The sequence below is a fragment of the Dromaius novaehollandiae genome, chromosome 11 (assembly GCF_036370855.1).
Source record: "Dromaius novaehollandiae isolate bDroNov1 chromosome 11, bDroNov1.hap1, whole genome shotgun sequence".
Lineage (NCBI taxonomy): Eukaryota > Metazoa > Chordata > Aves > Casuariiformes > Dromaiidae > Dromaius > Dromaius novaehollandiae.
The window spans coordinates 8,582,507-8,599,021 of NC_088108.1; the positions used below are offsets into that span (position 1 = coordinate 8,582,507).

General features: G+C 36.1%; 1 protein-coding gene across 4 annotated transcripts in view; it reads right to left on the bottom strand.

The window, feature by feature from the left end:
• Positions 1–16,515, bottom strand: part of STAG2 (STAG2 cohesin complex component) — an 82,984-nt gene that overhangs the window by 3,109 nt on the left and 63,360 nt on the right. For 2 of the 4 annotated variants that reach the window (XM_026123097.2, XM_026123098.2), the window contains exons 23-33: positions 12,813–12,905; positions 10,109–10,283; positions 9,539–9,678; positions 8,263–8,364; positions 6,054–6,202; positions 5,376–5,504; positions 4,807–5,012; positions 4,216–4,405; positions 4,015–4,128; positions 2,148–2,274; positions 1,696–1,773 (exon numbers count right to left, since the gene is read on the bottom strand). In XM_026123097.2, coding sequence (XP_025978882.1) covers positions 1,696–1,773; positions 2,148–2,274; positions 4,015–4,128; positions 4,216–4,405; positions 4,807–5,012; positions 5,376–5,504; positions 6,054–6,202; positions 8,263–8,364; positions 9,539–9,678; positions 10,109–10,283; positions 12,813–12,905 — 1,503 coding nt within the window. Of the gene's footprint in view, positions 1–761; positions 1,085–1,695; positions 1,774–2,147; positions 2,275–4,014; positions 4,129–4,215; positions 4,406–4,806; positions 5,013–5,375; positions 5,505–6,053; positions 6,203–8,262; positions 8,365–9,538; positions 9,679–10,108; positions 10,284–12,812; positions 12,906–16,515 lie in introns of those variants that run through there. The other 2 variants (XM_026123099.2, XM_026123100.2) reach the window with 2 other exon arrangements.

The following is a 16,515-nucleotide window of genomic DNA, read 5'->3' on the forward strand; positions in this document are numbered from 1 at the left end:
GTGGAGTTTATGCTAAAGAGCAGCTGTGTTCCATGATGCAGCTGTTTTCTGCAGTCCTGGTTCCAAGATATGCACCCTTGCTGTGCCCTGACTGGGAAGAAGGTTTGCTAGATGACGCCCTTTTTATTACATGTTTGAGTGCCAACTTATTATGTGTTTGAGTGCGCCACTGCTCCCTCCTTGCAGAGCAATAGTGTACAGCTTGTTCTCCTGGCACACAGAGGCAGGGCACTGCTAGCATGTCTCTCCAAACAGGCTCCAAAAGCTTGCAGCGCAATGTGACTGTAACCAGCTGCCATCATGTGGTGATACTCCCAAACTGCAGCTAAGGAGTGCCTAGCAAATCCTGCACTCACATGAGATGGTGGTAAAAAGAACGAGAAAAAGTAACAGGAAAGAACACTAGCTAACGGTAAACCTATTAAACTATTCTTAATTGCTTTAGAAACTGAAAAGCTGCAAGGTTTCTGAAATCAATGAAATACCTGTAGCTGACCAAATTTTCATCACTGTAGGAAGAATAAAAATGATTGGTATTTCACAGACCAATTAGTTAAAAATAAGAAGGGAAGGGGAACAACTATTTTAAAAACAGAAAATCAAAAAACAGGAGATATACTTTCTATGTGTTACTTCAAAACAGAACACACAAAAGCTAGATGCACACCTAATCTGATTCGTCATTACTAAAACAAATGCCTACCAGTACAAAATATACGGATCTGCATTTAAAACAGTATTTAAGACTTCTTTCCCCCATAACAAGAAAAGTTTCATGCTGCAATAATACTGTAAAAGCATATAATCGTCTTCCAATTTCCACCAAGCTGTCCAAGATTCCCAGGAAGCCTTGTTGTACTGTCCTTTGCTGGGTTGCTGCAGCTTGTTATTTCCAGTGTAATTTTGTACCAGCTACACAAGGTCAAAAGTGGCTGCATACATTACAAGTGGTTCAAGACAGAACGGATCACTCATGCAGATTTTTAAAAGAGAATAGAGACTGCAGATGATATTATCAAGTCGGAAAAAAGGGCAACTGCAAGCAGAAACTACACGCTTCAGATGTTTGGACCTAAAGCTTTATCTGGAAAGAAAAGATACCTCTCATCTCTATAAGCAGAAATCCGTATTATCTCTATTATCTATTTTCTCTATTACCTTACTTATGAACAAAATTTAACATGCCAACTAAAGAAAAAGCCCAAGCTATTCACTGGTATCGACAGTGGTATCCACTGGTAATGACAGAGTTCCTTGAATTAGCTCATCACAAGAAACTTGCCTTTAATGTCATGTGTGTGCAATTTTTATTTATTTTTTCAAGCTGTTCCCTACCAACCTCTGCAAGGTTCTTCACCACACTAGATGTGTTTTGTTCTTAGATTGAAAGGCTCCTGATTTCTACATAGCTACATATAAAGTATTAAGAAACAAAAAACCCTATAAATGCAAGTCTTGGTATGAGCATGGTAATTCTCCCCTCTCTACTTTGAGACCTCAAGAATATTAACTACTTTGGAATTTATAAGGCCAAATTACAGCACAGAATATTTCAACCACCGGAGCAGTCTGTCAAAATAAGGAAATACTAAGGACAACCTAAAAATTTAATTCCTTCCACTTAAAATTTTAAGTAAGAGTATTGTAAACATAAGACTGATTCTACGTACGTTGCTCTTACAGATGTTAACCTACCGATTCATCCATGATTGAAGCGGGGTCAAAGAAATCTGGTTTTAGCTCTGTTCTTTCTCTCCTGTTCTTTGATGGCGGCTAAGAAAAGCAAGCAAATGAACAGCCATTCAACACGTTAGCAGTAATTCCATTAAAAAAAAACACACAGGTAGTTTTTATGTGTAATAGATGAAGTTCAATTGTCAAATGTTAAGAGTTTACTGGGGATAAATTTTCGTATTTCACATGATTATTATGGCAAATGTTTTTGCTTTTCATATGACAGTGTGAACAAACTGTATGTGCACGCAGGTATGTGTGAACAAACTGTACGTGCACAGCTGTTTAAGAATGCAAGAGATCAACAGGAATTATTTCTTGTTTCAATAACAACAAAAAAATGAATCAAATACCTTACTTTAGAAACAGAAAAATAAAACCACTATCCAGTAAAAGCCAAGCAAGTTTCTTACTAGGTCTATGTCCATGGTGTCAAAATCCATGCCTTCATTGAGATCTTCAATTCGCCCTTCCGATGACATCATCACATCTTCAACAATCGGCTCTTCATCATCTTCCATTAGACTTGTGCCACGTCGACTGAATTTGAAAAGAAAAAGCAAACAAATCAACCTAAGTTTTATCTGTGTATTTAAAGAGCTAATGCTTAATAAGGAACTGCCAATACATGACAAGTCCATTAAACAGAAGGAACTGTTTTCAGTAATCATAAAAAAAGGGAAAAAGAAAATAAACTCACCCACAACTACTACTAAAGAAGTACTTAATCACCTAGAAAATACTAAGAGAATGACAAGCTAAGATCAGTTTATGAAACTTTGAAAGACTTCTCCAAACAGGTATACCAAGAGGTTGCAGGAATTGATAGGCAGATTGAAACTACAGCTACTCCACAGATTTGCATGCACATGTTCAAGCTCAGGGGAGGGAGGGAGGGAGGGAGGGAGAGAGAGAGAGAGAGAGAGAGAGAGAGAGAGAGAACATGTGTTTGCCACCTAAAGAAAACTTTTTTTCTGCCTTATGACATGCCACAAAGTAACATCTTTATTATAAAGTAGGTGTATGAATTCATTTGTCAAACATTCCTTTACAATACTTCGTCCCCCTTCCTTGGTGCTTCTAAATACAACATTAAGCCCATAAGAACAATAAGGAGTTGCTGTAGTTACACTAATTGGTGACACTACATAAGAATCCTAAAACTGTGTTACGTGAAGTATTGGTGTTAAAAAATTAAAAACAAGCAAGGGAAAGATGTAACACTCCTTAATCTATGCCCAGGGATTTAATTTAAAACTTTTACCTTTCTTCTGTAGAACCATACAGGCATCATATAAACAGAGGACTTCTAAAACTAGCCTTCCCCTCCTCAGCTAAACCACCTCTGAAGCATAACTTCACTAGTGTGCATGTCAAAATGCACACTGTATCAACCACAATGAAGTAAATGCCATTAAATTAAGAATATATGGTCTCTGAAAAACAGCGTTCATTTAAGAAACACTGGCCTGTCTTCATCTCCATTTATAAACTGGAAGATTTCACAAGATTTTTTTTATTTTTGTGGTTTTGAATTGGAAAGACCTACAAAAGATTTGGAGGATAATCAACGTATACAACGGGACTTCAGGTACTATAGTATTCCTCTCAACCTTAACGAGGGTTCCGATCAGACAAAACCCATGTCAATCACAAATGGATGACAACAGTTTCTTTAAAATGAGTATTTTTCTTAAAAAGAAAGCAGCTGAACCCTAAACATACAACTCAGAAGTCTGAAGGAAAAAAACAGTAGAACTGAATTTCTGAACACATTGAGACATGTATCCTAAAGTGCATTTTAATGTCCTATGTCTAAAAAAAAGATTCTGCAGTTGAGAACTGTGTACACACAATACATAAAGATGTTTCACATGTTGCATTGATTATAAAAATCTGCCACAGAGAGATAGCAGTCAGTTTAGCAATATACCCAGTTACCTTTAATATGAAGCTCACAACTAGTTAACATTTCTGGAATTTTAGTTCAAAACTAAACAAGACAAACTAATCAAAGGGATTAATCTATTCTGCTAAATGCATCCCCATGTACTTTTACTACCACTTTCCTATGTGGATGTACCCAAAGTACCAAAGGTAGGAAGGCAATTTAAAACCCCTGTGTCACCTTCCCTCCTGCCCTAGATCATAATTAGTGTAATTAAACACTACTCAGAAACTAGAACATGTACCCCTTTTAAGAGATACAGGAGTAACATTACATTTAAAGAAACCTTCCCCCCTCTAAACCACTGAAATAACATTTCATTCTCAACTCACATAGCATGTTGCAAGTTGGTTCTCAGCTTGACGTAGTTCATTGCTGCCCTCTCCTGTTGTTGTCGTGCGGCTTCTTCCTGTTGCCTTTGAGCCAACATCCACGTTACTTGCGTGCTTAAAAAGACCATTATTCTATTTTAAACAAGAACTGTTTTTGTGTATGAACACTAACACAAAGCAGATCTACTCATCTCTACGTACTTGTAATCGAGTGGTGCTTGGTGGTGTTCAGGCTGCATAGGATAGACACCCATATAACTCTCTTCAGGTCGCAATCTCTTGGGCTCCCTCATTATTGTGGAAGTAAGTTGAGGTGTCTGCATCATGACTGGCGTGTGCATTGTCTGCTCCCTGTTCAGCCACATACTGTCACTACTGCTGCTTTCTTCAGCTGGAATGAAACAGGATATCAGTAAAAGTTTTTTCAAAACTAGTCAAACATTAAATGTTTAAGTAAGACTTAATGCATCCTGCAAATCAATTTCTTTACTTTTTGATACATAAATTCTTAAGTGTGCCCCAAAAGGCCTTTATATGTTACTGCTGGCTAAAGTGTTTAAAATACTTCTATGTTCTGCTACTATAAGTAGCATAGTTCCTTCATCTCCTTTTGTGCATCAGCAGACTCCCAAGATGAACAGTTTTTCACTAAGTCATGCACGTACAGAAGTTACACTAGTTAAAAGAAATTTAAAGTATGCAAATTCACTCATGCTAACAAAAATAATGACTGACAAATGTAATTCCTGAATATCTACTCTGGTAAATTTTAAAATAGGAAAAAGTTGCAACCTTCAGGTACTTTCCGTTTCCCTGTTGCTGGCTTTGTTTTCTTATTTCTTACTGTAGATCCTCGACTACTGATTCCACTGATGACTGACATAGTATCATCATCCCCACCAGCTAACAAAGAGTTTCTGTAGGACATGAGAGGAAGCCACACATCTTCTCTTCGTAGAGACATCTGAAAGGTCATGAACTTCTCCAAATAAACATACCTTTAAATAGAAAAAGTAATTAGAAAGATGCAAAATATTGGTAAGAAGATGATGTTCACATGTGAAGACAAACAACTACTTTAACACCCAAGGCTCTTCTCACCTAGTTAACAAACAGCTCTAACCACAGCAAATTCAGAATATGTTTTCTCTCCATCCACCATAAAATGAGAATGACAAGGATAAAAACAATTTACCCTCTGTGATTATACTCAACTGACTTGACAGGTTAAAACTGTCTTATGTGCCAAAGATTTCATTTTAGATGAATGCAATACCCATACATACAGGTTTACTCAGGTGCATGCTTTCTGATAATTATCATTATAAATAAAATACTAAGAATACTAAGAAAATACTTACACTGTTCTCTTGTCTTGTCTGAGAAGCTTGGAGGAAAACTCACTCAGGATATCAAGAAATGCCAAGTTCAGTGGTGGATGGCTTTCACCTTGTGGATTAGGCTCCTTAAAGGCAAATTCTATGCCATCCCTAAAGTTAAAAAAGCAAAAGGAACTAAGTTGCATAAGGCAAAAAAGAAAAGAAAGAGTTCTAAGCACAGTGAGCTACCGAAACTGAACAACATTCCCCTATTTTAAGACAGCAGCTGAAGTTCTTAGATGTTGCCATATTCTTAAAAAGTCAAAACTAGTCGTAATTTGAACCTGGATGCACTCCTTTTGTCATAATGCTTCATAATTCTCTTTAATTAAAGTTTTCTGTACATAGCAAAAATAACAACCACAAATAATCAAGAGGATGAGTCACTACTGTTACGGACAAAACATTAATGCTTTTTCGTGACAGCACCAATACCGCTATCATTTACAGGCTTCTACAATGATGCTGAACAGCAGCACCATTATTCAACATTTGGTTTTGTTCAGGGACAATGCAGTCAGCTCCTAACTTGTAAATAGGTTATAGTCAAAATAAAGGTCCTTAGCACTTTCAAAATTAATTTTGAAAGACAGAAAAGATTCTGGAATCACATCAGCCAACAAAGTATTTACAAAAAAGTAATACAAAGCACACAATTACTTGTGTAACATAGCTATAGCTTCTCTTGTTTTCAATTGATCCAGTCCGAATGTTAAAGCAAAACGTCGAGCAAGTTCCTTTATACCACTGAATGTCGGTGATGATCTGTCAAAATTATAACCATTTTCTTGGATCATTTCATTGAAAAGCTGTACAAAAAAAGAAAAAAAGATTTTCATTTATTATTAAAGATTATGCCAAATTTGGACAAAACTAGGCAGAGCTAAAAGTTTCAAAATGTGTTTTATTGCTTAATTAGACAACCCCAAAAGACAAACTTGGAAGTTTAGGAAAGTCAAGACAAGGCTCCTCTTAAAGAGTCTGTACTTCATAGTTAATCCTTGAAACGCCAACATTGTACAAGTTTGTGTCAAACTAAATATGCTGAACAAGAGTGGTTTCAATAATTTCCTAAATGAGCTGTTCTAGAATTGAGAATAGTGAGAATTAATAAAACTCCCTGATCTGTACACTAACAGAGAAGAAATAAATAGGGTAAATTCTCACATGGCCTTTTTGCTACAGTTTGTGAAAACTGATTCAACTACTAATTCCTAACTCATCTTTTGTACCTTTTCCAAATAGAAATATAACGGAAATTATCCAAAATGAAAACAAGGCTTCGGGGAAGCTGCTGAAAACACTAGAAGCTTTGCCACCAAGGCTCAGATTGTTACTATCCATCAATACTTGGCAAAGCTGAACATGCCGATCTTTGTAAATTTTTTCTTTGATCAATCCTTTCACCATCCTGCTGAATCGGACCCTAATTCTCTAATCAATTTTTCTATTATGTTTTAATTTTGTCTATTACACTTCCCCCAGATAACCCAGAATATAATAAACCAAAACTGGACTTACTGGGGCTTTGCACATTAACTTTTTAGATATCTTTTGGCCCAAACAGTTAATAAGTGCTGCATTGCCTTTTATGCTGGTACAGCTCACTGCAAATTCGGTACTCCCTTTATCAACTATCTCTTCTAGTATTTCCTCTCAGATTGGTTCCTTTTCTAAGAAGTTTTCCTGGAAAAACACTAGTTTACATGTTTAAATTCAATGTCTGTTTAAGATATCTGGGTCCCTTCATGTTACTATTCTTCTTGCACATTAGGATTGTGTAACTGCCCTATTACATGTGTAACTGTACCCATTACATCCACTTCTTCTGTCTGTCCTTTGAAATATAAAAAGACAGGTTATTTATGGAACAGAAAAGATTAATAAGGAAAATATTTTTCCGATACGACAAAACTGTGAACTTGAAAAGTCATCAACAATTGTAAAAGGAGAAACTAGCATTTAGTTGTATATTTCACACTGCAGTTCCCCCAGCTACTTAAAGTCACACTGCTGTCAAAAGGAAAGGTCTCTTCCTCCCTTGTACTGGCAATAATATTCATTAACCAGATCAGAGGCTTCCATAAACTGAAAACTACTTTTTTCAGGTTAGTTTTCAACCAGATCGATATCTAGATCTAGATCCAGTACACGGCTCCATGAACTCCACTGCTGACACCAAAGGGTGGGGAGAGGGGACAGAGGGACGTTGCTCCTTTCAACAAAAGCACAATCTATGTTGGATTAAAGTGCATTGCAGAGCTATGGCTTTATTGTTCTGATCACCTCACTCCTGCAAGATTCATGCAGATGGCTTATGTGAGCAGATGAATCTGACTGACCTCCACTGAATTCATCGGGTCTCCATACAAGTAAGACCATTTACTGAAGAGTGCATTAAATTATGTTTTAATTTCAAAGATGGGTGAAGCCCCTACCAAACATTAAGAAATACTCAATTACCAAAATTTCTCATTACTTTTCAGAACAGGCACAGTAAAAAAAATCAGGAAATGCTTTTCCTTCTTTATCTGTTCAAGAATAAATAAGCTACAAAGTTCACAATGCATTTTGTATATGCGACTTGAACTACTATTTTAGAGTAAGAAGGTATCATTATTACCTCCATTTGATATTTATCATCCTTCCCACATACTTTTCAGCAGGACAAAGTTTGAAAAAGTACAGGAAGACTTCTAGCAGTTTTTTCAAATAGTTGCAGAAAACACATTTCATTTCAAATCTATTTATCTTTATATTCCATACAAATTCCTTCATGAATTTCTTACTCTAGCTATTAAACAGAAGAACATGATCTTCTACAGTATGGAATTTCATACATAAAATATTACAAGTAAATCATTCTTACCTGCTGCAAGCTAAGAATAAGCGTTTTAGCACACTGGATTTTGTCTATTTGTCTTGTTTTACTCATCGTTTCTTTAATAATATCACCGTAGTCATTGTAATACTACAAAAAAATCCAAACGCAATAGGTTAACTTTTGATTTTAGTTGAAAACATTACAATTACCCAACTCTTCAGAAAACAACAGTTAGGATACGCCGCTTTAAAAAATTTAAGACACTTTGAAAAGGAAAAACTAATACTAACATGTTGGTGATTACACCATCATCGATATTATATTCTAAAATATCTCCAAAATGATAAATACCCATAAACCCCAAAAGATTTCCACTTCTTTTCATACTTTTTTAAAGTCATCGCATCAGTTTAGTGGCAGAATCAAGTTCATGACTCATTTGTGAAAGACACGTGTTGACTCCCTTAGAGCACAGGATAATCTTTTCAGCAACTCCTATAACTCTGTCAGGAAAATTCCATTTTCTCTACTGAAAAGAAGTATTTATGGATAGCTTCATAGCCATAATTTTTCCAATCAAGACAACTGCCTGTTTGATTTTGAAAATATTTAAAGTTCACTGAAGACCCAATTAGTTATTAAGTGATTCAAGATGTCAGACAGACAAAAGCAGGCTGGCCTGCAAGGTTTTTTTTTTTCCTTTTCTTTTTCTTTTCTTTTTTTTTTTTTTTTTTAATGTAAATCACAAAGGAGCAAAGTTTTACCATGTTCACAAAAACAGAACTCTCATCATTGTGCAGTTGTGAATCCCAGGTGCCAAGAAGGGATTTTATATTGAACTAAGATAGGAACAGATATAAATAATACAATTTTCTTGGGAAGAAAGTAAACTCTCCAACTAATGTTTTCTCCTCTTCTACAAAATTTAAGTTGCAATTATTTGATACGGCTAAACACTGGGCTAATCTCTGTAAGAAAATTCTTAGAAAGCCTGCTAAGTTTATTACTGAAGTAAAAATACATAATGAATCAAGATGAGAAATAAACCTACTAAAAACAAAGTAGAAACAATTATCAGGTTCTCCCCACCATCACCCACACAAGGTTTGGAATTATCTCAGCCAGTCCCTCCTCCTCCTCCTCCTCCCCCCTCCCCCTATGGAAAAAGAACTTTTAGAAGCCTACAAAGTAATATTTGGATGTCTGGAATCTTCATATTTTGAAATTTGTTAGAATAAAAATTAAATAGTAACATTAAAAAAACCCAAACTGTTATATTTTAGTAGTTTTATGAAGCATCACGACTAGGCTTCAGATGTACCTTCATATATTGCTTGAAAATGTCTGCAGCAGTATTCATTTCCACCACAGTATATACAATGAGTTTACAGAAAGCTGCAAGTAGATTTCTTCTTTTGTGCAATGCTTCAATTTTGCTAGCTTCATCATCCTGCTGTCCATCTGATAAGAGTTCAGAACATGAAAAGTGTCAGGTTCAAATACTTCGTATTTAAGTGTTATATAAAAGTGATATGGGCTAACAATCAGGATTCAGAGATTCAAATCTCTGTTCTGACAGCAATGCATTTCGTTGCCCACTGACAAGTGTCTCTTTCTGAAAAGGAGACATACTTATGCCTATTAAGCCAAGCCTTCACCAAGATTATACAACATGTCCCCAAAATATAAAGTGCTTAGTCAGCTGCTGACATTTAAAAGGCAAACTTACCTCTGTGCTCATGCACACTTCAAGGCCGGGGAGGGGAGAAAAAAAAAAAAAAAAAAAAAACAACAACAAAAACGAGAAAACCCCCACAGAACTGGATACACAAACAAAATATACTAGTTAGACAAATAATATAAAGAAAGGAAACGTAGGTTTTATACAAACCTGCGCTATTATTATCATCATCCTGATCAATGAAGACATGATCTAAAATAAAACTGAGTAGTTCGGATTGCAATGAAGAATCAGGAGTGTAAACAAGTGGCTCCAACATATCACGCCCTCCCGTCATAATCTGATGACTGAAGATCATCAACACATCGCATAGAATTGTGAAAGCCTATTAAAAAGAAGCCTTAATAAATACCTCTTTAGAAACTGGATTTTAATTCTGATTTATTTAAATAGAGAATATTGTATTCGCACTGAACAAAGCATTTATTCAGAGCCCAACTCTGTACACAGGCCTCTAAGTCTTACTTGACTGAACAGGCCAATATGCGAATAGAGTTTCTTGTACAAGACTGCTGTATGGAGGCTGGATCTGTAAATAAAAATACTGCACAAATGAAGCCAACTGAGTATCAAAATATTCTAAAACTAAATCAAGAGGAGCCTGAATCTCTCAAATTCAGCCTGAAGGGTGTTACATTAGGTAGATACCAACCACAGCACAGTCCACTTGCTTTTTTAATGGTTTTGATCATACTTGTAAAATGTCTAACACAGCTGAGGCCACTCAATCCCTTCAAATCCTAGTTTGTCTTGCTTTTAAGAAAGCAACCACCTCTTCATTCTGCTGGCAAACTTTTGCATCTGACACCAGATTCAAACTTCTGTACTCTACTCCCCTGGAAGCTCTGAACATATCAGTAACCAGACTTGCATTCTTCAAACTAACAGACCTGCTTAACCTTATGCTGCTTAGCACTGGGCCTCATTTCTTCACCTCTGAGGGCATAAGTACTTCCATTCTAACAAGGAGATCTGTTCCCAAACTCCTCAAAAGACATATTACCAATTTTTTGGTCAAGGAAATACATATGCTCCCCTCAAGTCCCTTGCATCTTTTCATGCGATTAGAGGGGGCAAGCAGAATCACAGACTATACAGACCCAGACCTTAGTTATAAATGGAACTTCTCAGAACTTGAATAATGTTACTCGCACTTTCACACCCTACATCTTGTGATTTTGATACTAGATAGCGCTTAGACTTAAAGCACACCTATTCAGCTCCAGAAAGAAAATATTCTTGTTATAACAAGCAGAACTTCAAAAGCTGCACTTGTGTGATTCAGTGGACTAGATTTCCAACTTCAAGCTCAATCAAGTTTTTATCTTTTGCAGCTCCTTGCTTATTCAATTAGGCAAACAGAAGACAGTTTGGTCCTTCCCCTAGAGAGATAATTTATTTCTTCATTTTAGCATTCTGAAGGTTAAGGGATTTACTTTTAATTTCTCCTGCTATCAACAACCTGCGCTCTTCAGTAGAATTTGAAACTCCTAGAAGTGTCCTGACTGGAGAACTATTTGACCATAGGCTGGAAGAGGCCCAGCCCCTATAGCTTAACCTTCTTCTCCAACGCAGTTACTCATAGAATTCAAAGCAAGTATTTCCCAAGACAATGTCTCAATAGGGGGAAAAAAAAAAAAAAAAAAAAAAAAAAAGCCCCAAACCCTCACACCTGTATTCTTCAAAAAGCCAGAGCTTTGTCTCCTACCTGAGGCATCAGATACTTAACTTGCATGCCTCTAAACTCTACCACAAGAACAACAACTGTATGAATGACTGACTACGAAACCAGTAAAATGAAAAAAGCCACCAGAATGCAATTTGCTAGAACTCAAGCAAGTCTCAAGCTTTACTCAATGTCCTAATACTTTGTATCTGAAGCTCTGCTCATATCCCTTCTGAGCAGTACACCTTTATTGAGGCTACCAAACACTTGCCAGAATAATCTCCCATTACCTCTAAACAATACTATTAATAGTTAATCAGCGTGTGAGCATACAGAAGGGTGACCACACAAAAGAAACACCACTTGTCAACAATAAAATCACCTCAGTTACAGTGTGTGTATATATATATGTGTGTGTATATATATGTGTGTGTGTGTGTGTGTGTGTGTGTGTGTGTGTGTGTGTGTGTGTGTGTGTATGTTCCTGTACAGTGCATATATATATTCATGGTACGTATCCATTCTTTTTATCCTGACCTAGAGACCCTCAAAATCCTGGGATTCTGAAGAACTGAGGTGTATATTCTGTATGCAGCAACATGGCGGGTAGACAGAAATTGCCCATGCATGTGCCCACAGGTTTACAGTGGGAGGGGGAAGGTTGTTTTATTAAAGGGTCTTGAGTGCTTGGGCACCTACATATCGCAGTGCAAATGTGGAAAGGGAAAAGCTTTAAAGAATAAAAAAAATAATTTCTCTCTTTTAAGTAACTGCCCCTAGTTCTGCTGAACTTGAGGCTGTGAATCAGTAATCAGCTCCACTGAGTGTACATGTGTAAACCCATGTTAGCCAGAGTTCTGAAATGGAACTCTCCCACTTAAATTACAAACTAGAATGCTTCTACAGTGCACCTGGCCAGTCACTGTTTAAGGAAAATAAAAGTTTACACTATGTAAAATTATTAGAGTTGTTTTAATTGATTCTGAATTCCTACCTAAATCACCTAAAGGCAGACAAATATAGGAGTACAGTACATACGCAGCCTCGAAGGGCACTAAGAGTAAGCATCCAAGGCACTTGCACCACATTGCTACCTAAGGGTGCAAAGTTCCTCTTGCTAATGTTTCTAAACCACTTTAAAAGCATAACAGTATTAAAAAACTATACAGATAAGTAACAATCACTAACCTGTTCCTTAACAGCAGTGTTTACATTGGTCAGGTAGTGTTGACAGATTTGACAGAACACTCTCATTTGCTTCTTTAAACGTAGAAGATCCTCCTTTAAAAAGAGAAGAATTTCAAATAACAGTTTTGCTTTTTCATCTTTATATTAACAATGTAGTGCATACCTTTTCAGAGCTATCAACTACAGACCTTGCAAGCAGTTTTGACAAAGCCCACCACCTTAGTTAAGCTCACTACAAATATAAGTAGCAATTTCTTCATTTTTGTCATGCTCTACTTACCACAAATAGAAATAGGAGTTGGGAAAAAATTAGTATAGTTAGTTTAAAAAAAAAAAAAAAAAAATCAGAGCACAAAGCCTTTTTTCTTTTACATATACACCTGTATTTTCAACCCAGATTATGAACCTTGCATAGCTGTTTGTTACCAAAACAGACATGGCTCCATTTTAATGGTAATTAAGTAATTTTTTAAATAATTAAAAAAAAAAAATCACAGCTTGGGGATGAAAGAGGAAAATGTCAGGTAAGGATTGGGTATTTTTCATCTTCTATAAAAAGGTAATTCAATGATGCAATAATTTCCAAAAACTAGATTAGTGAGCAAATAAAGTAGGCAAACTGGAACAATCCACCCTGTACAAATATCATCCTGTGCAGTATATATCTAGTGCCCCAGCTCCTAGTTACCGTATCAATTGCATAGGTGAAGACTCCAGCCCAGGTGGAACTGAAGATGACATATTTCATATATACTTCATATACAACAGACCAAGTGTATAACCAGCATCAGTCCAGACAAAGGAGAAACGCACCAAAGGGAGGCAGGAAAAAAGCATCACATGCAACCACCCTCCTGGACACACACACACTTTTCTAGAGCTTAGTTTGAAACAAAAAGCTGCATTTTCACTTTGTGCCTTTGATTAAAGAGATTTAATTCTATAGCTCCTACATATGATTCTGTTAAGAAAAGCACAAAGAAAATTATGCCATCCTCTCTTTTCATTCTCTGACATAAATTAGTATGTGAAAGTTGCATATAAAAGGAAATCTATCCTAGGAGTAACTTCATTCAAATCCCAAGACTTCAGCTACCTAACCACCCCACCTTTTTGTCAGAGGAAAGGGAAAACAGGGTGCAAAAGAAAAGAAAGCAGAACAAAGATGGGTTACAAGAGAAAGTAAGAATAGTTAAGACATAGAATCCTGAGTTTTCAAAACACTACCCTGATTGCCATGAAACATTTATGAAGCTCAGAGCCCTTTCAGAACTGCTTTCAATTAAAAGCAAATTTCGCCCCCTTTTGATCCCCTGGTTCATTTAATCAATGCTATCCTTCAGCTCAAACATACATAAACTGTATCACACTTGTATAAGGTATAATATGCATACTAATTTTTTTTCAATGCCTGCTTCTGTGCATAGCAATTACAAGTTTATTTGGAAGAGAAATTATTTATTTGGAAGTAGCAACACAGGCACGTACCTTCTCGTGGAGTACAATACTCCAAATGCTACCTTTTAGAGGAGGGAGAGCTCCACTGAACTCAAAGTCAGGAGAGCATGAGTTTCTGACTCAAGCTGACAAGTGAACAACAAAGGCTTCAAAAGCATATAATGACTGACAGTTACATATCCATAGCTCAGATGGAAATCAACCTGCAGCATTGTATCACAGACATAACGGAAACGACAAGACAGTGGCAGAGCTGAAAGGAGAATCGGACTGGAACACTCGGCCATTTTCTCAACTATATTCACCCATCGGGTGACTGGTTCACAAAGACCAGGACTGTCAACACTGCAGTCGTAGGAAAGACGTTATTACTAGGTACCAGATCTTGTAATTGGTAAGACAACTGAAAAGAAGCATCTAGAGGCCTCTGCCTTCAAGAGGCCAGGTAACACACCAGTATAGTGTGTCACTTAATCCCAACAGTAATCACAAACGCAACAGCTGCTTGTTGCCTAAGGCTGAACAGAGTTTAAGTATGTCATGTTTTAATAACCCTTTCACTACACAAACTCTTCTCCCAATATTCACCAGTCAGATTACTATACTGATGTTAAGAGAACTGTAGATGTGAATATTTTCTTTCCTTTATACAGAATTTTTCTTTTAAAGTTTAATAGATATCAAATTACTTATACAGTCTTTTAATTTAACAGCCTAATTCCCAAACTTAATCAATCTGTTCATAAACAGAACGTGTTTAAAAAGAAAAGTAGAGCACAGGACATCACTGGCAATGTGCTTCATCTTCTTTGCTGCTATGTTCCATTGGCAACCAAGCAGAAATCAATGGAACTTGCTCTACGTACCTGGTACGTTTGGCAGCAGTCAAGCAGTTAAATAAAACCATCAGGTTCAACTTCTGAACCAGAGCTATGAAAGCTTTAATTTACAACATTTTATTATACAGGAACAGAAAATAATCTCAATAAAGGATCACTTTTTCAAAAAAGTTCTCTATATTCCTGCTGCAAATGTTACGGTTTATGTTTTACTGCACAATAGCTAAGTTAATGTTCATTTCTATGAACCTAACTTTTCAATATTTTGTCCAGCTTCGGCAATTAGGCTTGTGACAAAGCCTTAAGTACTACCAAATATTCCACAGTTTCAATACAAAAAATTCAGACCACTACTACCCCTGTAAAGAGTAAGCTAACAAAGCCTCCAAATTTTTCATTCACATATAAGTAGTTTTCAATAACTTATATATACACTTATTGTCAGATATTTGGGGCTTTGTAAACATTAAAAACTATTAAAAGCTGGACAGTAAAATAGTCAGCCAGTGTGTGTTGAAGAAGTTTGCATTTATTTAACAGACCTTCAGATTCCACACTAACTCAGTAGGTGTTCTATATTATAAAAGAAACTAATACAAGCTATACAGAATGCCGCTCACTTTTATCATCTAACAGATACTCGCACTACAATATCCAAAAATAACAAAAAAGAAAAAACGTATACTTCTTCACATGAAAAAGATTTTATTGTAATAATTAAGCATTAATATTAAATTATAATTTACTGTTTATATTTTATTGAGTTATCTTATTTTTTCCCTAATAAATTACCAGAGATGTCTACAACTTTTTTTATTATTTATTAAAAATATGGCTATCAAGGGATTTCAAAAGGCTCAAAATGTGCTTTTTTCAGCTCTGGCAAAGGATGTGACATCAGTAACTCCAATAACAAAGTGAAACTCCAATGTAAGTTCCAGGTGGAACACCACAAAATGGATCCTTATATGGGACTACAGAAAGTTTCTGCAAAAAAGTGTCTAATTTTAACATAGGTAGCCAGAGCACAGTTCTTTGTGCTCTGACTTATAAAGTCTGTTCTAAACTGGCTGGCCTTGCATTAGGCACTTCACATAGCAAACCATGTAACCGCCCCTTCTTATAGCAATGCTGCCCAGTGCATGCAAGAAACCCTAATCCTTCCTCTAAGAGTTTTCAAACAGTGAAGTTATAAATATGACATTTGCCACAGCTTTGCCCTCCAAGATTATTATAAAGTCTGAAAAAGAAACTCTTGTTATCCTTCTGAGAAATTGAGATTTTTAAACTTAATCTTTGTGCAACTTCATTTAACAACACATTTAAAAGATTAACAAAGAGCAACAAAGTACGAGTGCAACATAAAGAACAACCGAAATACTATGACAGTGTGCAATTCTTATTTT